General features: G+C 58.0%; 2 protein-coding genes across 2 annotated transcripts in view; one reads left to right on the forward strand and one right to left on the reverse strand.

The window, feature by feature from the left end:
- Nucleotides 1–620: 620 nt before the first annotated feature.
- On the forward strand, nucleotides 621–3167 carry CYP21A2 (cytochrome P450 family 21 subfamily A member 2). Its single transcript, XM_014782926.2, has 10 exons — nucleotides 621–822; nucleotides 909–998; nucleotides 1119–1273; nucleotides 1363–1458; nucleotides 1561–1662; nucleotides 1767–1853; nucleotides 2021–2221; nucleotides 2454–2632; nucleotides 2711–2814; nucleotides 2902–3167. Exons 1-10 carry the CDS (start codon nucleotides 621–623, stop codon nucleotides 3165–3167), a joined length of 1482 nt encoding a protein of 493 aa, XP_014638412.1.
- Nucleotides 3168–3199: 32 nt separating this feature from the next.
- TNXB (tenascin XB) overlaps nucleotides 3200–20396 on the reverse strand; it is a 61480-nt gene continuing 44283 nt past the window's right edge. Inside the window, exons 23-45 of the mRNA XM_087438383.1 lie at nucleotides 19981–20301; nucleotides 19245–19595; nucleotides 16887–17267; nucleotides 16147–16497; nucleotides 14273–14596; nucleotides 12563–12895; nucleotides 11850–12173; nucleotides 10731–11018; nucleotides 10095–10373; nucleotides 8494–8781; nucleotides 7147–7470; nucleotides 6485–6820; nucleotides 6084–6206; nucleotides 5822–5965; nucleotides 5515–5634; nucleotides 5254–5397; nucleotides 5026–5156; nucleotides 4769–4901; nucleotides 4522–4673; nucleotides 4333–4429; nucleotides 4080–4241; nucleotides 3837–4000; nucleotides 3200–3488 (exon numbers count right to left, since the gene is read on the reverse strand). Of these exons, the coding sequence (XP_087294509.1) occupies nucleotides 3387–3488; nucleotides 3837–4000; nucleotides 4080–4241; nucleotides 4333–4429; nucleotides 4522–4673; nucleotides 4769–4901; nucleotides 5026–5156; nucleotides 5254–5397; nucleotides 5515–5634; nucleotides 5822–5965; nucleotides 6084–6206; nucleotides 6485–6820; nucleotides 7147–7470; nucleotides 8494–8781; nucleotides 10095–10373; nucleotides 10731–11018; nucleotides 11850–12173; nucleotides 12563–12895; nucleotides 14273–14596; nucleotides 16147–16497; nucleotides 16887–17267; nucleotides 19245–19595; nucleotides 19981–20301 (5372 nt within the window). The 3' untranslated portion in view covers nucleotides 3200–3386. The remainder of the gene's footprint in view (nucleotides 3489–3836; nucleotides 4001–4079; nucleotides 4242–4332; nucleotides 4430–4521; nucleotides 4674–4768; nucleotides 4902–5025; nucleotides 5157–5253; nucleotides 5398–5514; nucleotides 5635–5821; nucleotides 5966–6083; nucleotides 6207–6484; nucleotides 6821–7146; nucleotides 7471–8493; nucleotides 8782–10094; nucleotides 10374–10730; nucleotides 11019–11849; nucleotides 12174–12562; nucleotides 12896–14272; nucleotides 14597–16146; nucleotides 16498–16886; nucleotides 17268–19244; nucleotides 19596–19980; nucleotides 20302–20396) is intronic.

Consider the following 20396-nt stretch of genomic DNA (forward strand, 5'->3'; position numbering starts at 1 on the left):
GAGTATCAGGTACATGGTAAGAGCTCCAAACTGGGGGACCATTTATTCCTTCATCTTCTTCGACTTTTGAGAGTGAAATGTGGCACTATTAACAATTACAGTGGGACTACAGATATAAACTGGGACAACCCAGGCCAGCCAGGCCATAAGGTCACCCTATCTGCAAGTTAAAAGAAAAACACACAGATCACTCTCATCTCATTTTGTCCTTCAGGCAATCCTGGAGGGCATATTAGGCAGGGACTGCCATTTTCTCTCTGAGAGAAACTCCGTAGCAGGTCCAAGGTGGGGTGGTGGGGGATGAGGGCTCAGGCAGAAAGTGGACACATTTTCCTGCGTGGTTGATGTGGAGCCAGAAAGCTGATTCTGGCTGTGGAGAAAGGTCAGGGTTTCCTTTCCCTTCCTTTCTTCTTGACGGATGGTTCTTTGAAATACGGACTCCCCAAGGCCAATGGGACTTACGCCATTCCAGGAATGTGCCACTCTGTGGGAGAGACAGTGAACAGGGACCTGAGGGAAGGAGTCAAGGGAAGCCCCAGAACAGCCGGAACAGCAAGATGGATGGGGGGCCTCAAGAGCTATAAGTGGCCTGGCCAAGGCCTTTGCATGGGTCTCCAGCCATGTTACTCCTTGGGCTGCTGCTGCTGCTGATCCTGCTGGCCGGCGCCCGCCTGCTGTGGGGCCAGTGGAAGCTCAGGAGCCTCCACCTCCCACCTCTTGTCCCTGGCTTCCTGCACCTGCTGCAGCCCAACCTCCCCATCTATCTTCTTGGCCTGACTCAGAAACTCGGGCCTATCTACAGGCTCCGCCTGGGGCTGCAAGGTGAGAGTCTGCTCCCTCTCTGGAGCCATGACGGTGGGGAGGTGGGGTCCTCTTCCTGCTGACGTCCTGATTTGGCTCTCCCCCAGATGTGGTGGTGCTGAACTCTAAGAGGACCATTGAAGAGGCCATGGTCAGGAAGTGGGTGGACTTTGCCGGCAGACCCCAGCTACCATCCTGTAAGGGGTTGGGGCATTTCTTGAGGGAAGAACAGAAACTGGGGGAGACACGGAAGGTCAGGCCTGTGGCTTCCTTGGTCAATTTGAACCCCCCATCCCCTCCACCATGCCTACTTGCAGACAAGCTGGTGTCTTGGCACGATCAGGATCTCTCACTAGGGGACTATTCCCTGCTCTGGAAGGCCCACAAGAAGCTCACCCACACAGCCCTGCTGCTGGGCATCCGCAACTCCATGGAGCCCCTGGTGGAACAGCTGACCCAGGAGTTCTGCGAGGTGAGGCTGGACTCCCATGGTCATCCCAGGTCAGCTTCACCTCCTCCAGCAGCGCCCCCGCCTGTTTAGTTCATGCTCCTTCTCCACAGCGCATGAGAGCCCAGGCCGGCGCCCCTGTGGCCATCCAGAAAGAATTCTCTTTCCTCACCTGCAGCATCATCTGTTACCTCACCTTTGGAGACAAGGTCAAGGCTCTCTTGCCCTCATATATGCTTGGGCCCACCCCTCAGTCCCTCCCTGACCCTCTCCTGGCCCTGAACTGAAAGGATTCCCCCCATTTCTAGCAGGAGGACACCTTAGTACATGCCTTTCACAACTGTGTCCAGGACTTGATGAAAACCTGGGAACACTGGTCCATCCAAGTTTTGAACATCATTCCCTTTCTCAGGGTGAGGAGGTGGACTCCAGGCACACCTGGATCCTCAGAGAAAGGGCAGGGGTGGGGAAACGGGCTTCCTTCCCAGTCACTAAACTCTCTTGCTCCCTGCCTCAGTTCTTCCCCAACCCAGGCCTCTGGAGGCTGAAGCAGGCCATGGAGAACAGGGACCACATCGTAGAGAAGCAGCTGAGGTGGCACAAGGTGAGAACTGTGTGTGGACTGGTCTCTCCCTCAGCCCACAGCCAGTGATGTTACTGCCCCAGAGCTAGGCAGGTTCTTCGGCAACCCATCAGTCCTGGACCTGTTGCCACCCCCAGACCCCTCTTCCCAAGCCAGGCACTCAGGCTGCCTCCTCCTCCCCTCCCCAGGAGAGCATGGTGGCAGGCCGGTGGAGGGACATGACAGACTACATGCTCCAAGCGGTGGGCAGGCCGACAGTGGAAGAGGGCCGTGGACAGCTCCTCGAAGGGCACGTGCATATGTCTGTGGTGGACCTTTTCATCGGTGGCACCGAGACCACTGCAAGCACCCTCTCCTGGGCTGTGGCATTCTTGCTTCACCACCCTGAGGTACAACCCGGGGGGCAGGCAAAAGGCTCCTTCCTGGCAGCCTGGCCAGGGCCTCAGGGACCCAGCTCACTCTGCCCTGATGCAGGCTGTGTTGGGAGGAGGGGGACGCTCCTCCTAATTGGCACAAAGCCTCCTGTGAGCTGCTCCATGGAGTGTCCAGAGACCGGGCAATTGTGGGTCGGCTAGCAGCAGGGCTTGGACCCCAGATACCAGACTTGCCCCCGTTTTCCAGATTCAGCAGCGACTACAAGACGAGTTGGATCGTGAGCTGGGCCCCAGAGCCTTGGGCTTCCGAGTCCCATACAAGGACCGCGCACGGCTGCCCTTGCTCAACGCCACCATCGCCGAGGTGCTGCGCCTGCGGCCTGTTGTGCCCCTGGCTTTGCCGCACCGCACCACGCGGCCTACCAGGTGACTCCTGAGAGGTAGGGGTGAGTGGGGAAGGCCCAAGCGGGGTCCTGTAGGCCTCTAACTCCACCCTTCCCTCAGCATCTTCGGCTACGACATTCCCAAGGGCACGGTCATCATCCCCAACCTCCAAGGCGCCCACCTGGACGAGACGGTCTGGGAGCAGCCACACGAGTTCCGGCCGGGTGCGTGACGGGGCCGGGGGCCAGCGGCAGAGGGTGGCGGAGCAGGCTGGCGGCCGCTGAACCCCGGCTCTGTCCTTCTGCCCGCAGACCGCTTCCTGTACCCTGGCGCGAGCCCCAGAGCGCTCACCTTCGGCTGCGGCGCGCGCGTGTGCCTGGGCGAGCCGCTGGCGCGCCTCGAGCTCTTCGTGGTGCTGGCCCGCCTGCTCCAGGCCTTCACGCTGCTGCCGCCCGAGGGCGCCCTGCCCTCTCTGCAGCCCCAGCCCCACTGCGGCGTCAACCTCACCATGCAGCCTTTCCAGGTGCGGCTGCAGCCCCGGGGGACGGGGACCCCGGGCCAGGGCCAGCGCCAGTGACAGAGCAGGACGCGCGCCGCTCACGTGCCTCAGTTTCTCCTTTTATTGCTTCCCTACAACCCCCTTCCCTCCCCCCTGTAAACATGGTGCTGTGAGATCGCGGGTGGAGAAGGCTTCCTCCGGTGGCTGGGTGGTGACGGTGGCCCCTGGCTCTTCTCTCAGCGCGACCCCTCAGTGCTCGGCAGTCATACTGGGGCGCGGGGAGAGGTGAGCAGCGGCTCAGCCTCCCCGGGCGGGGGGCCGGTAGCTTCTTGGTCTCAGTTTCATTTCCGTGAAGGGTACGGAGAAGTCGAAGCCCTTCCAGTAGTACCAGCTCACACCCTGGGAAGAGAGTTGTTGGGAGAGAGTCACAGCCAGACATCCCCTCTGTTCCCACTCCTGCCCCTCTGGGAAGACGGTTCCCACAAATCAATCGAACTTCTTCCCTCCTGGCTCCCTTCACAACCCTCAACTGCGGAGGACTGTGGCTTAACCCGAGCTGGCCCTTCACATCCAATAAATCATCTCCTCCTCAAGGCACCTTGGTAAGAATGGATTATTGTCCCATTTCACAGAGGAGGGCCCTGAGGAACCGGGCGGCTCAGTAACTTGTCCTGTCATACTGCGTGCCACACCCAGGCGGGCCACTCCCCAACCACACCCAGCTCTCCTGCCTCCCAGGCCCCTCACCTGGTGGTCCACCGTGCTCCCGTAGAGCCCGTTGAGGTTGGCATAGTGGCAGTTCCTGTACCACCAGGCCCCACGGTACGAGACGGCACAGGAGATGAGCAAGTTGTTGGGGTCTCGATCACGGGCGGAAAAGACGCTGCCGCTGTGGTAGCTCATGGAGTCCCCTGGGCAGGGTGTGGGAAGGTACAGTGAAGGCCTCCCCTCTCCCATTCCCCTCCCCGTCCCCCCAGGCCCACTCCTCACCTGCAGTGCCATGATAGCCTTCCAGGTGGAGGCGGTAGTAGTCAGCAGCCGAGTCTACTCGGAAGGAGTCGTACTGGGCAAACACGGCCTCGTCCCCAGCCCTCAGGTCCACACGCATGGAGTAGTCGCCAGCTGTCGTCAGGCTGTGCAGGGCTTCATTGCCTGGGAGTAGGGAGCGTGCTCTCATCAGGGTCCTGGTGTCCACAGGGTCCCCATTCCTTCCCTGGTCCCCCAATCCCTGTGAGGCACTGACCCAGCCAGAACTCCCCAGAGATGTTCCCAAAACCGTGGGCATAGTCCTCCCAGTCCCTCCAGAAGTCCGTTTTTCCATCCATGCGGCGCTGGAACACCTGGGAAGCAGGTGGGGGCACCATCAGCCTCTGGCTCCTGGTGTAGCAGCCCCTGCCCAGTGCAGACCCCTGGGCTTCCGGCTGCCACCCACCAGCCAGCCGCCCTCATCTGTCTCCATGTCACAAAACACGTTCAGGGGCCGCTCGCGGTTGCCATTGAGGAAGATGGTGGTGGTCCTCGAGGTGCTGGGCCCGTTCTGCATCTCCTCCCCACAGTCCCGGGGGAAGGGGATTCGTAGTCCACCTGGGGAGAGGAGAGTGAGGGGCCAGTCCTTTTGCCAAATCCTAGATCCCTGCTGCCCACTCAGTCCCCACCCTCAGGTCCCAGCGCCCGAGTACCAGTGGTGAAAGAGGTGGACACGGGCGGCGTGAGGCTCTCGCCCCACATGGCCCGGAGCCATGCGCTGTAGGGGGTGGAAGGAAAGAGGCCCAGGAGCTGGTGAGAGGTGACCCCTCCTGGGAGCAGGATCTCCTGTGGGACAGAGAAGGGGCAGGTCAGGAGAGGGAGGTGGAGCCCCACCAGGAGAGGCAGAGGCAGCACCTCCTGGAATGGATCCCAGGGAGGGGAGTTGGCCAGTGGGGCAGGGGTGGGGCACCTGGGTCTGTCCGCCAGGGGTGTGGAAACTGAGCAGGTAGCCAGTTGGCGGGACTTGGGGTTCCGTCCAAGTGAGCAAGGCTGTGCGGGGGGTCACTTCCTGGGCCTCCAAGTCCTGAGGGGCCTCCAACCCTGGGAGGGGAAGGTGGGAAGAGAAGATGGAGATGAAACCCATCCTGGTTCTCTTGAACTCCCCCTCCCCCCGTCCCTCACACCTCACAGGCCGTACCTGTGGTGAAGGTGATGCTGGCTGAGGAGGTGAGGTTGGGGCCCCGCAGGCCACGCACGGTTGCTGTGTAGTTGGTGTGGAGCACGAGGTCGTGCAGGGAGTAGTCCACAGAGCTGCCTGGGGCTGAGGCCTGTAGAGGCGGGGCTGGGAGTGGGGGTGCAGCATGAGCATCTGTCCCCTCTGTGCCCTGCTAGAGCTCAGCCTGCCCTCTGCTCTCCCCACCCTGAACAAGTGCCCTCCAGAGGCCTCAGCCCTGCTCACCCCCTGGGGCTGTGACTCGGACGTCATATGTGTCCACAGGGGCCTGGGGGGGCTTCCAGTGCAGCAAGGCTGATCCCTCCGTCAAGTTCAGTGCGCGCAGCTGGGTGGGGCCGTCAGGAACTGGGAGAAGGGAGGGGGCTCAGAGCCGTCCCCTCCTGCTCTCCCCACCCCTCACCTTCCCAAACTCTGCTTGCCTCTTGTCCACAATTGGAGCCTCCAACATGCCCCTTCCCTGTCCCCGTTCACTCTCACCTCCACACCCTCATTTTCTCCCACTACCTTCTGCCCAGGTCCCCGTCCATCTCACCTGTGGTGAGGAAGCCTGTGAGAGGCTCACTCTCCTCAAAGCCGCGGACAGAGACCACCGTCACCTCGTAGTTGGCACCTGGGATCAGGCCCTTGAGTCTCAGGGTCCGGGCTTGGCCGTCCACCTGCACGCTCTGTGGCTCCCCTGAAAACACACTGGGCTTGGGAGGTTGCCCGGGAAGCAAGGAGGAGCTGCAGGGTGGGCAGAGTGCAGGGCACAGGAGAAATGAGAGCAAACGAGGATATGGGCAACAGGGCGTCACCTCCATCTGCCAGCTGGTAGGAAACTTTGAAGCTGTCCACTCTGGAAGGTGGGGGCGTCCAGCTGACCTTGGCTGAGGTCTCCCTGATTTCACTGAATTGGAGGTCATGGGGGCTCTCCAGAACTGAGGGGAGGGGTATGTCAAGGAGTGATGGTGAAGGCACGGGGCAGGGGGCTTCCAGCCCGGGATTCCCACCCTCCTCCCCCGGCCCCACTGGCTCCAGACATGCTGAGCACCACCCCTTTCCTCTAGACCTAGAAACAGAAGTCACTCTGTAGGTTCTTCCAAGCCCTCTACCACTCACCAACCTTCCCTCTGGCTGAGGCACTAGATCCCACCCTACGGTACAAAGACCTCCCACTGCAGGGCAGTGTGCATATGCGCCCAGAGTGGGGCCCTACCTGGGCTGAGGGTACGGGCGGTGCCCTGGATGCTGTCGGCCTTGTGGGGCCCTCGCAGCCCATACAACGTAAGGCTGTACAGGGTCCCCGGACGCAGGTCCCGGAGCACGGCCGAGCGCCGCGTCCCCGGTACCATCAGCTCCCGCTGCAGCAGGGCACGTGGATGTGGCTCCAGAGTGCTTGGCGATGGGACCCCGTAGCGGAGCAGGAAGGAGTCGAAGGCCCCAAGTGGGGCCTCCCAGTTGAGCCGCAGCGAACTGGTGGTCACGTCAGTCACGGACAGCTGGGACAGGCGGGGCCCTGGCTCCCCTGGGGTCTGACCGGCAGGAGCTGACCCTGCACAGAGTGGGTGGGAGAGAAGGGTTTGGAGACAGAAGTGCATCAGCTCAGTGACCTGGGGCAGGTCCTTTCTGACACCCCACCCTGGCCCCCATTTCCTCATTTGTAAAGTGGAGATGATGAGGGGCTGGCACCCACAGGCTGGCACCCATAGTGACGACATGTGTGTAAAGCCAAGGGCTGCTTGTCCTTCCCTTCCTCCCTCTATGGTACCCTCCTCATGTTCTTTCCGTACAGTCACTTCTGGGCAACCCCTTTCGCCCTTCCCAGGCCCAGACTAGAGGCAGGCGAGGCCAAGATGCAGGGCCCTCGCCTGGCAGTACCTGTGGTGCCCTCGGCTGAGACGGGCCCCAGGCGCTTCCCTTCATGGAGGCCGTAGAGGAAGAACTTGTAGGAGGTGCTGGGCTCCAGGCCTGACACGAGGACCTTGTTCTGGTTGCCACCCACGAGCAAGGCCTGGGGCTGCCCAGCTGTGTCCCGATACTGGACCACGAAGGAGTCAAAGGGGCCCTGGGTCACACTCCATGAGAGGCGCAGGGAGTCTGGGTTTCCATCAGTCACTGCCAGTGCCCCTAGGTGGGGCCCTTTGGGGGGCTTGGGCGCCTCTGTGGCAAGGTGCCAAGGGGCTGGCATGTCCTCTTCTGGGGCTGCGTGGGAGAAGCCCAGGGAGAAGCTGAGCAGGGAAGGTGCAGCAGGGCCCTCCCCACACCCTCTAACCCATGGAGGGCATTCCAGGGCTGGTCCAAGGCTGAGGTGACTCTACAGGTGCTGGCCATGGCAGCCAGGTGGAGAGAAGAGAGAGACTGAGGTTCTTCTAGCATCTTCCTTCTATTGAGTCTGCCATATCCCTGCTTTGGCACTGACTCCTGCCACCTGTGGGCCTCTCTGAGCGCCATCACTGTGGCCCCATCACTCCTCTGTGGGGCCCCTTTGCTGTGTCTGGATCAGGTGCTTGCTTTCCCCTTCTCCACCCCAACATCCTACCACACCCCACCTTTAGATGTCTGCACAGGCCATACTCCCTCCCCACCCAGCCTGGGACACCTGTGCTCATGGCCTGAGGCAGGAACAACTCAGTCGCTCCCTGAGCTGGGGTCACAGGGGGTCCTCCCTTCTCAGAAAAGCTGAGGATGCAGCTGGCTGGTGACCGCAGAGGGCAAAGCATGCCAGCAGGTGGGGCCCCACGCCAGTCAGGCAGATCTGAGGTGGGTGTGAGTAACCTCTGGAAGAAGAGCCTGCTCCATAAATGCAGCTACTTCTACTGGTTTCTATGCCCCTTCTCTTGTTTTCCAGTAATTTTCCATTTGAGAAAATGCTCCTGACTCATCCACAGGACGGGGTTTGCCCCTGTCTGGGCAAGGCCACCCTGTGGGGTGGTAAGAGCTGCCCCAGGAGAGTGATGGGAGAGCTGGAGCACTGGGACAGGGTGGGGGCGGGCAGATTGGGGACCCCTGCCAGGGCCTTTCCGTGCTGCCTGTCCTGGCTCCTGCTTTTGCCCCACCCCTTGCTCATGGTCAGAGCTGACCCTCCTGCACTCTTCCTCTCTCCTGTGCCCTGGGCAGGGCTCCCTCACACCCCTGCCCATTCCTGCCAGTCCCTTCAGCCCAAAGGCATGAGGAAACCCACTCAGGCCGGCTTGCTAAGGCCAAGCAGGCCAGCCTTCCACTCACCTGTCACTCCCAGGACAGAGACAGGGCCCAGGCGCTGCCCTCCGAGGAGCCCGAAGAGCAGAAACTTGTATTTCCTGCCAGGCTCTAGGCCCTCTATGGTGACCTCCCGCTGGTCTGCAGCCACAGGCACTGCCCGGGGCTTCCCGTCTGTGTCCTTGTACTGAACCACGAAGGAGTCAAAAGGGCCTAGGGCCACTGTCCATGAGAGGTGCAAGGAGTCTGAGGTCTCATCCGTCACTGTCAGCTCCCCCAGGCGGGGTGGGGGCTGCCGCTCCTTCTCCAGGGGAGCTGTGGGGAGAGAGGGGGGAGAAACTCTTAGTCAAGAGCTGCCTTTACCTCAGCCCGGGCAACTTCCAGGAGGCAAGAGGGTCTGGGAAAGGCTCCCTGAAGTTTGGCTCCAGGGACAGCCACCTGAGACAGACAGGCCCACTCCAGTCCTGCCCTGTAGGAAGGAGAGTGAGCAGCCCAGTCTCCTCTGGAGGCCACTGCCCAAACTCCTTCCTGCCCCACTCTCTCCCCACTGTGATCAAGGGTGCAGTAAATGCATAAAAGATCACCTTGTGAGAGAGGGATGGCTGGGGTACAGAGAAGGGCCTCAGTTTCCCCCGACCCTCAGCCCCCTGAGCAAGGATGTGGCCAGAGCTGAGAAAGGCTCTCAGAGGGCATCTGGGTTGTCAGGGAGACGCCCCCAAACAGTAAGAGCTGGGCTGGGCAGCCAGCCAAGCTCATGGGCTTGCATTGCCTGGACATGACCTTCCCCTGGATCGTGATCAGCCTGGGCCCTCCTTCCATCCGCCTCCCCAGCCCTGCACTAACACCATTGGACCCGGACAGCCAGGTGGGGAAGGGGGAGAAGCCAGGGGCAGAGCTGGGAGAACAAAGGGCAGAGCAGAGGACAGAAGAGACTCGCCAGGTCGGGGTGGGTGCTGACTGACGGGGTCGGAGGAGAAGCCTGTATCCAGTCCCCATAATGAGGGTTTGGGGAGGAGGATTATGAGGTCTGAGGGCCCCAGGCCCCAACTGGCCACGTGCCCCATTCTTGTCTGGCCAGGGTGACTCATGGTCCTGGAGGTGGGGTAAGGGTCAGTGACCCACCTCCACCCCTTCCTTGGGGGGCTGAGTCATGGGCACAATGACACCAGATTTTTCCATAGTCTTTTTGTAGCCAAACCTTCCCATATTTTCCACCTCTTGCCTCAGAGTTGGGATGGAGCGAGGGGGATGTGAACATTCACTGAGCACCAGTAGGTATTATTCATAACCATCATGCAGGTACAGAAACTGAGGCTCAAGGGAAAGAAGTGGCTTGTCCCTGGCCACGCAGCTGGCAATCAGAACTGAAACACAGGTCTGCTTGGCTCCAAAACCTGGGTTCTCTTATTACATCGGCAGTTGGTGAATGAAAGAAATGATGCATATAAAATGCTCAGAGCAGTGCCTGGCACACAGCAGGGACTCCATAAACGTATGCTTTGGTGTATGATTGTCATGCCAAGGCTGAAGACAGGAGCACGAACTTCCTGGGAAGGCTGTGGGGCCAGCTCTGGGGGCTTGGATAAGAGGCAGCTCTGGAAGAGGGAGGAGGCAGGCCCGGTGCTCACCCGTGGTGCCGTCAGCAGAGACAGGGCCCAGGCGCTTCCTGCCTGCCAGCCCGTAGAGCAGGAACTTGTATTTCCTACTGGGCTCCAGGCCGGGGATGGTGACCTCTCGCTGGTCTGCGTCCACAGGCACGACCTTGGGCTGCCCGTCCCTGTCCTTGTACTGGACCACGAAGGAGTCAAATTCGCCCTCGGGGACTGTCCACGAGAGGCCCATGGAGTCAGGGGTTGTGGCCGTCACTGTCAGCTCCCCCAGGCGGGGAGAAGGTTTCTTGTCTGGGACTGGAAAAGAGAGAGAGGTGCATGGAGAGTGACATGAATAGAGACAGAAGCCAACAGAGCTTCCTCGGAACCCTGGGGCTCTGGGAGCTGGGAGAGGGTAACTAGGCCACATGTCAGGAAAGTGGGAGGCAGAGGAGCCATGGAGGAGAGTAAGTGTCCCTCAGGATGTCAGAGGAGCAGGGAGAAGGATGGGAATGAGGGTAAAGGGGGAGCTCAGGGCCTGGATTTCACTGGACCCAGTACATAAATGGGTCTAATTGTGGAGCATAGAAACAAGAAATCCCAACTGTCACCACAAGGGGGCGAATGACAGTCCGGAGGCTCCAGGGGCAAAGGTGGCCTGCAGCCCTCACTCACGGGTCTTGGCATCTGCAGAGACTGGGCCGTGCCGTTTCTCGTCCTGGAGTCCGAAGAGTAGGAACTTGTACTTGCGGGCGGGGTCCAGACCCGAGACAGTGACCTCGCGGAGGTCTCCGCCCACGGGCACTGCCTGGGGCTGCCCGTGCACATCCCTGTACTGGACCAGGAAGGAATCGAAGGGGCCCTGGGCCACCGTCCAAGAGAGGTGCACCGTGTCCGAGGTCATGGCTGCCACAGCTAGCTCCCCCAGGCGCGGTGCCACAGGGGGCTCTGTGGGCAGGGAGGCTGGAACAGAGCAGAGGAGGGTGAGGGGTCCATGGCGGGACCCGGCGCAAGAGAGGGAGTGCGTTCCCCAGGCTGTGAAGTGAACATTCTGTAGCAAACTCCGCTAATGGGCTTACTGTGTCCCAGACCTGCTGTAGGCGGTTCACAGAGAGGAGTGCACCTATCCTCACACCACACAGGAAGCAGGTGCTATTATTATTATCTCCAGGGCCGGCCCTGTGGCTTAGCGGTTAAGTGCGTGCGCTCCGCTGCTGGCGGCCCGGGTTCGGATCCCGGGCGCGCACCGATGCACCGCTTCTCCGGCCATGCTGAGGCCGCGTCCCACATACAGCAACTAGAAGGATGTGCAGCTATGACACACAACTGTCTACTGGGGCTTTGGGGGGAAAATAAATAAATAAAATTATTATTATCTCCATTTTCCGGGGATCTGGCGCCCAGAGAAGTTAAGAAACATTTGCAAAATCACACAATCAGTGCATTCAGAGCAGGGTTCAAACCCAAGCACCTAGTTCCAAAGCCATGCTCTGAGCCACTAAAACGCCCACTCGGGGAGCCTGAGGAAGCCACACATGAACAACAGAGCACGTTTGAGGTTCCAGATCACGAACAGAAGAAGAGAGCAAAAATGTATGAGGCACAGGCTACACGCCCAACGGACCTGAGCACAGCCTCCATCAGTCCTCACGCAACCCAAGGACAAGGCAGGATCATGAGACCGTATCCGCAGAGAGGGACCCACAGGCCACTTGTGAGGAGTGCTGATTGCAAAGGGGGAAACAGGAGAGAAACAGAAGGAAACCCAGGGGGCAGGGCCTGCCCCTCACTCACTCGTCACGCCCACGGTGGACACGGGGCCCACGCGCTGCCCCTGATGCAGGCCGTACAGGTTCATCTTGTACTTGCGCCCCGGCTCCAGGTCCCCAACGGTGACCTCGCTGTCCTCACCCTTGACACGCACTACCTGGGGCCGCCCGTCCCTGTCCTTGTACTGGACAGTGAAGAAGTCAAAGTGGCCCTGGGGGACGGTCCAGGACAGGCTCAGCGAGTCTGGGGAGGATCCTGTCACCGTCAGCTCCCCAAGAAGGGGCTCCTTGGGGGCCTCCGGGGCCTCTGTGCTGGGTTCCGTTGGGCTGGGGGTCTCTTCCTCTGCAGCTGAGAAGGAGAGACACAGAGAGGGTGAGGCAGGGTCCCCAGAGATGTCCTTGGGTCTTCTCCCAAACTGTGGCCCTGCCTGGGGGCCCTGAGGTCACCTCAGAGGAGCCTAAGGAGGCTGGGTGGTCCTGCTCTGTCCACACCTCACAAACATGCCCGGAGCCTCTGGGGTCAGCTGTAGGGACCAGGGCAGCCACCAGCACAGCTCAGGGCAGCCCTTCTCTGCCCAGGAGGATCCACTAGTCCTCAGGGAGCTGGGAGTTGGGGGGCAGAAAGGGCCCCATGGCTCAGCCTCGAGCAGAGGGCCTCCTGTACCCCACTCACCCATCACCAGAGAGAGGGTGATGCTCCCTCTGGGCTCCATCCTGGGGCTTCCACCGTCCACTCACCTGTCACCCCGATGACAGAGATGGGGCCCACGCGCTGGCTGCCGTAGAAGCCGTACAGGTTCACCTTGTACTTCTGGTCTGGCTCCAGGCCTGTGATGGCGACCCCGTCCTCGTGCCCTGGCACCCGCACCGCCTTGGGCTGCCCATCCCCGTTCTTGTACTGGATCAGGAAGTGGTCAAAGTGGCCCTCGGGGACTGTCCAGGAGAGGCCCAGGGAGTCGGGGGTGGCGTCTGTCACTGCCAGCTCCCCCAGGCGGGGCTTGATGGGAGGCTCAGAGGTCGTGGTGGGTGGGTCTGTTGGAGCTGGGGTCATTTCCTGGTCTGTTTCTGGGGCTGGATCAGGAGACAAACAGAATGTGTGGACATGCCTTGTGGGTTCCCTTCTAGCAGGGGATTCTGGGATTTCTGCCAGACACACCAGGGCCCTGCAGCCTGGATGCCAGTGCCCCACGGTTGAGACATCATCTCCCCACTGTGAATGCTTAGCTACCAGGGGACAGAGCACACTGTGGGACTCGTGATGGTAGGGTGGGACTCCCATGACACTCAATGGTGCAGGCACTAAACCCTTGGGGCTTCAGACTGAATTTGTGTAGTGGGCCAGAAGCAAGGCTTTATAACACCACCGAGCATAACAGATGAGTCACATCAGGGAGTCCGTCCACTCAGCTTCGGGAGTTCCACTCCATGTGTGTTGTCCCATAATACCACCTCTGGTTTAGAAGGTTCCTCTGAGCATTTTCAGAAACCACTTTAGATTTCACAGTTGAGGGCAGAGATCAGACCACACGAGCTCATCTCTGCAACTGGGTCCTTTTCGGACCTTGTACTAGTTCTCCTGCTACCTGACGGTGGAGACGACCCATCTCGGCCCCAGCGACGGGCTTGTTAGGCATGTGTGGAGTCGTCTGCTTTGTTTTCTGTTCTGTGGGGTTTTATTCTGCTTTATAGTTGAATTACAAAATCCTCATGTCCATCTGTCTGTTGTGTTGGAACTGGGTCTTAAGCATCTAGGAGGTGACAGGTACAACAGAGCTACTTCACAAAGGGACAGCAGCCCTGTTAGGGAGTAATTCACAAAGGGAAAGCACCTGTTACGTTGCACATCTGACTAATATTAACTCTGGAAGTAACAGTATCCATGTCAGCAGGATTCAGTGTTGATTTAGCATGAATGAGTATCAATTTGGGGGCTGGGAAACACATACAATTTTACCCACTGAAATCAATGAGAATTATGAGAATTCCCCCCGGGGGGTTTCAGGAAATAATTTTCTTCTTCAGAAAGGGAAGCCTGTAGTTACTGAACATCATGTTAGAGTTGAGCCACACTCAGGCCCACCCTACAAGACAGGTGTGGTTATTCCTTCTTTACAGACGAGGAAAGGGAGGCACAGAGAGGCTGAGTGACTCTCTCAAGGTCACACGGCACAAATGGGCTGAGGCTAGGGTCAGCCCCAGGTCTGCCCGAGTCTGTGTTAGTTCTCTGGTGGCCTGTCTCTTCAAAGACCCCAAAAGCCCACACGTAAAGGGTAAGACAGCTGAGGTGACACCAAAGGCTTGGAGTAAAGACATGAGCAGAACCGCTCCCAGGAGCTTGTGGGAGGGGCTCATTTTCAGGGACAGTGGGACAAAAACACCTGAACACTGACAAAGAGAGGGAAACTGAGTCCAGCTCAGGGTAGGGCCCAGTGTCCTACTGCAACTCACCAGTTAAACCAACGGTGGAGACGGGGCCCACGCGCTGGCCTCCGTGGAAGCCGTACAGGTTCATCTTGTACTTCTGGTCTGGCTCCAGGCCTGTGACGGTGACTCCATCCTCGTGCCCTGGCACCCGCACCACCTTGGGCTGCCCGTCCCCGTTCTTGTACTGGATCAGGAAGTGGTCAAAGCGGCCCTCGGGGACTGTCCAGGAGAGGCCCAGGGAGTCGGGGGTGGCGTCTGTCACTTTCAGCTCCCCCAGGCGCCGCTTGATGGGAGGCTTGGGGGCCACGGTGGGTGGGGCTTCGGTGGTCATAGCTTCATAGTCTGGAGCTGGACAGAAACATTTGGGGACAGCTGTGGTCTCCTCAGTGCAGCAGATAAAGAGGTTTTACAAAAATAAAGAGCAGAATGTGCTGTCCACAGTGGCTCTAACTCATCTATTCTCTCTGGTCCCTTTAATGTCAGCATTCCTATCGCCTCAACCTCATCCATCCCTGCCTTCCCCTACCACCTGCCAACAGCACCGTGACCTCTCCCCTTATCTCTAGCAGCCACCTCTCCTCTGAACCCAGGCCCATGTGGCCACTGTCCCCTGGGTCTCCCTCTGCTGGGGTCTTGTTGGCATCTCACTCCCTTTGGCTCATGTGTTTGCTCCCAACTGCTAAGAACCCCCGTTCCCCAACCAGAAACTTGGGAGTCCTCCGGGACCTGTTCCTGTCCCCATCTGCCATGGGACTCAGAGTGTCCAACTCTGTCTCCTAAGTTCCCTTTGAATGTCCTCACTGCCTACACCTGCAGCCCCACCATCCTGGTTGGGCCACCCTCACCTCTTACCTGCATTACTACCTCCCTGCATCCCTCTCACATCTGTTCTTCACAGGGCAGCCAGAATGAGCCTTGAAATGCATATCTGATGGTATCAATCTTAGCTTAAAACTGTGCTCAACCCTCTTTTTTCCTGGGAGAAATCCCTGGCTTCCTGAGCTGTCCCTACCTTTCCACCCCCATCAAGACTATCTCCCCAACTCAAAGGATTTCATACAAAATCGTCTCAATTCCTCTCATGTGCCATGATGTTCCTAGTTTCCAGGCCTTTGCACCAGCTGTGACGTTGGTCTGACACACTCTTTATCCCATATCTAGCTGTCACCAAGCTAACACTTGCCTGACCTCAGGTCTCAGTTGTCCTGTGGGTACACGTGAGCAAGCTGGCTTAGGCAATGCTGCTAGTCTCGGCCTGGCCCTGGGGCTCTTGTCATACACACATGGCCCTTTGCCTGATTTGCTGGTCCACAGCCTGTCTCCCCATGACTGTGAGCCCCATTAGGATAAGAACTTGTCTCTCTGCCACACTCAAGGTTTACCCCAGTGAACTCCCACAGTGCTTGGCTCAGGGCACCCACATCTTTGTTGACCCATTGGAGTCATAAGTCTGGTAATTCTTGAACCACGAGGTTTGGGGGTCTTTCAGTGAAGACGCTGCATTGAGCACCTTCCGTCTTCCTTCACAGCCTCCAGTCAACTACATAGAGGCTGAGCCTCTGTGAGGAATCAGGGAAGCAAGTACAAATCTCTCTAACAAATTCTAAGAAAAATATCCAATTCTTTTGTTGTGAGGAATTTTGCTACTCAAAGTGTAGTCCTTGGACCAGCAGCATCAGCATCACAGAGGATCTTGTTAGAAATGTTAGAAATGCAGAATCTCTGGTCCCAGCCGAAAGCTGCTGAATCTGAATCTGCCCTTTAACAAGATCCCCAGGCCATGTGATGTGCAAAAGACATGTTGTCGAGAATACTTATGTTTCCATGAAGATGGTAATAAAGGGAAAGTCTTCTAGGGATTGTCTTCCCCACTCTGCCCCGCCCCCGCCCTCACTCACCCGTCACGCCCACGGTGGACACCGGGCCCACGCGCTGCCCCTCATGCAGGCCGTACAGGTTCATCTTGTACTTGCGCCTCGGCTCAAGGCCCCCAATGGTGACCTCGCTCTCCTCACCCCTGACACGCACCACCTGGGGCCGGCCGTCCCTGTCCTTGTACTGGACAGTGAAGAAGTCAAAGTGGCCCTGGGGGATGGTCCAGGACAGGCTCAGTGAGTCTGGGGAGGATCCTGTCACCATCAGCTCCCCCAGGAGGGGCTCCTCGGGGGGCTCTGGAGCCTCTGTGCTGGGTTCTGTGGGGCCGGGGGTCTCCTCCACTTCTGTGGGGCTGGGGGTCTCTTCCTCTGCAGCTGAGAAGAAGAGACAGAGAGAGACTGAGGCAGGGTCCCCAGAGATGTCCTTGGGTCTTCTCCTAAGCCGTAGCTCTGACTGGGGGCCCTGAGGTCAGTCCAGAGGAGCCTAAGGAGGCTGGGTGGTGCTGCTTGGTCCACACCTCACAAACTTGCCTGGAGCCTCTGGGGTCAGTGTGAGGAGCCACGGCAGCCACCAGCACAGCTCAGGGCAGCCCTTCTCTGCCCAGGAGGACCCCTTGATCCTTAGGGAGCTGGGGATTGGGGGGCACAAAGGGCCCCATGGCTCAGCCTTGAGCAGAGGGCCTCCTACACCCCGCTCACCCATCACCAGAGAGAGGGTGATCCTCCCGCTGGGTCCCACCCTGGGGCTTCCACCGTCCACTCACCCGTCACCCCGATGACAGAGACGGGGCCCACGCGCTGGCCGCCGTGGAAGCCATACAGGTTCATCTTGTACTTGCGCCCCGGCTCCAGACCCCCAATGGTGACCTCGCTCTCCTCACCCCTGACACGCACCCCCTGGGGCCGCCCATCCCTGTCCTTGTACTGGACAGTGAAGAAGTCGAAGTGGCCCTGGGGGATGGTCCAGGACAGGCTCAGCGAGTCTGGGGAGGATCTTGTCACCGTCAGCTCCCCAAAAAGGGGTTCCTTGGGGGGCTCCGGTGCCTCTGTGCTGGGTTCCATGGGGCTGGGGGTCTCCTCCACCTCAGTGGGGCTGGGGGTCTCCTCCACTTCTGTGGGGCTGGGGGTGTCCTCCTCCTGGGGGGCTGAGAGAAGAGATGGGGATACAGACTTAGACATCGACTTGCCTTGCTAGTGACGTCAATAGAGAGAACAAAGTGCATCCAGCCAATATACCCCTAGGGCTCACATAGCCTTTGGATCAGCCATTCGGTAACTGACTGACGGCGAGGGCTGAGACAGCCTCCCAGCCGCCATCAGGTCCTGGCTGGCAGGCACCACAAAGCTTCAGAAGGCAATTTGGAGCCAAAATAATGCTCATTTCCTTTGACCCAATAATCCCATTTCTGGGCAGCTATCCTAAGAAAATTATTAAAAAGCAGGAAAAAGTTGTGTCATGGGAGTTCATCATGGGATTATTCATGACAGCAGAATGTGTCAGGGATCCAAAGGACCCAGAGAAGATGGTTAATTTTGTTATGACACTTTCACTGTGAAGCATCAACCAACCGTTAAAATGATGATTGATGCAGATTGTACAGCCACACAATAAATGCTCACGATGTAACTTGCGTACACAAAAAGTAAGAGCCAAGAATTACATGAACACTCTGCAGCTATAAAACACGCACGGTATGGAAAATGCAGAAAAAGAGGATGTATTATGCACATTGTTATTAATGACAATTATCAGGTCAAAAGGTGGTCTGATGAGAGATTTTTTTCCTGTTTTTCAAACTTTCCATCCTGTTGCTATATTTTTTTCACTAGAAAAATGTAGGCTTAGAAACAAATCTTCAATAATAAAAATTAATAATCCAGTTGGGGATGTGGAGTGGGAACAAGGATCCCTTCTACTGCCCTCTTACTGTGTATATGCTTGTGATTTGCCAAGCTGGAGAGTAAAAAGAACTGAACAGTGGATGAGAATTAACAGCTACCTTCAGGGTGTGAAATACACTAATGTCCATTTTCTAATGATTGCCCTCTCCCCCTCTTCCCGTGAACACGTAGAAATAAGGCCCATCCCCCAGGAGTCAGGAAGGCTGAGTGAAAACGGTTCCTCTGTCCGAAGTGTCTTCAGGACAGGAGAGTAAACCTCACAAAGCCACTCACTTGGTGTCACAGAGGCAGTGACCCGCCCTCTGAAACATTGACCCTCAAGGGGTTGGGTCCACGTCCAGAGGAGCCCTTGTGTAACACTCACACAGGCATAAGATTCTGGCTGACGAGGACTTAGAAAAGGCAGCCTAACTGCGTTTTTGGAATTTAATACACCTTGTGATGTTTTTCCCAATTTTTTAGGGACCAGAAATTGAAAGTTTTTCATAATTAGAAATGAAATAAGTTGCAAGAGTGATGGGGGGAAAAGACAAGGAGTACAAGGGAGGAGAAGATATTATATTAAAAAAACTGTTTCCTGATTATAAAAGAAACGCTTGTCGTTTAAGAGAATTTGGATACCATAGAATACAACAGAAAAAAAAAGTGCTGGAACATTCTATTCTGTCCCACAAACCATGCACCCATGGGATGTGTTTCCTTCCAGTTTTCTTCCCATGCATGTTATTTTCAGGTGGTTGTGATTAGCATCCTTATAAAACTTACAGGCTCTTTTTTCAACGTAATATTATGAAGTAACTGTCTTATGTTAAAACATTTCAATGATGGCATAATAGCTTAGAGATGTTGCCTAATTATTTAATATCTCAGTGTAGTTAGATGTTGGGTTGTTTCTTTTTTGTATGTCTGTAGTTATAACAAAGAATGCTGTGATTAAGATGGAAAGAGAAGCAAATTCTGGTAAAGTCAGGCTTGGCTGTGCCTGAGACACGGCACCCTCAGAGGTGGCCAGTGGTCGACCATCACAAGGAGGCTCCAAGTGTGGACGATGAGGCTGCAGGCTGGCAAAGGCCAAATCACTGGGCTTGGGCCCTGGAGGGAGAGCATGAAAGGGGAGACAGGCATGGATCCTCAGGGGCTGGTGAAAAAGCAGAACAGTCAACAGGGTCACACAGGAGGAAAACGTGGTTCTCCTCGGACACCCTTGAGCCCTCACTCACCGGTCATGCCCACGGTGGACATGGGGCCCACGCGCTGCCCCTCATGCAGTCCATACAGGTTCATTTTGTACTTGCGCCCCGGCTCCAGGCCCCCAATGGTGACCTGATTCTCCTCACCCACAACACGCACCACCTGGGGCCGCCCATCCCTGTCCTTGTACTGGACAGTGAAGAAGTCAAAGTGGCCCTGGGGGACGGTCCAGGACAGGCTCAGCGAGTCTGGGGAGGATCCTGTCACCGTCAGCTCCCCAAGAAGGGGCTCCTCGGGGGGTTCCGGGGCCTCTGTGCTGGGTTCCGTGGGGCTGGGGGTCTCTTCCACTTCTGTGGGGCTGGGGGTTTCTTCCTCTGTAGCTGAGAAGGAAAGACACAGAGAGGGTGAGGCAGTGTCCCCAGAAGATGTCCTTGGATCTTCTCCCAAGCCGTGGCTCTGCCTGGGGGCCCTGAGGTCACTTCAGAGGGGCCTAAGGAGGCTGGGTGGTGCTGCTTGGTCCACACCTAACAAACATGCCCCTCTGGGGTCAGCTGTGAGGAACCGGGGCAGCCACCAGCACAGCTCAGGGCGGCCCTTCTCTGCCCAGGAGGACCCATTTGTCCTCGGGAACCCAGGGGTCAGAGAGGGGCAGAAAGGGCCTCATGGCTCAGCCTCGAGCCAAGGGCCTCCTGCACCTCACCCATCATCAGAGAGAGGGTGATCCTCCCTCTGGGTCCCACCCTGGGGCTTCCACCATCCACTTACCTGTCACTCCAATGACAGAGACGGGGCCCACGCGCTGGCCGCCGTGGAAGCCATACAGGTTCATCTTGTACTTGCGCCCCGGCTCCAGGTCCCCAACGGTGACCTTGCTGTCCTCACCCTGGACACGCACTACCTGGGGCCGCCCGTCCCTGTCCTTGTACTGGACAGTGAAGAAGTCAAAGTGGCCCTGGGGGATGGTCCAGGACAGGCTCAGCGAGTCTGGGGAGGATCCTGTCACCGTCAGCTCCCCAAGAAGGGGCTCCTCGGGGGGCTCCGCCTCTGTGCGGGGTTCCGTTGGGTTGGGGGTCTCTTCCTCTGCAGCTGAGAAGAAGAGACATACAGAGGGTGAGGCAGGGTCCCCAGAGATGTCCTTGGGTCTTCTCCCAAGCCATGGCCCTGCCTGGGGGCCCTGAGGT

This window comes from Ceratotherium simum, chromosome 13, assembly GCF_057802395.1.
Source record: "Ceratotherium simum simum isolate JZ-2026a chromosome 13, ASM5780239v1, whole genome shotgun sequence".
NCBI lineage: Eukaryota > Metazoa > Chordata > Mammalia > Perissodactyla > Rhinocerotidae > Ceratotherium > Ceratotherium simum.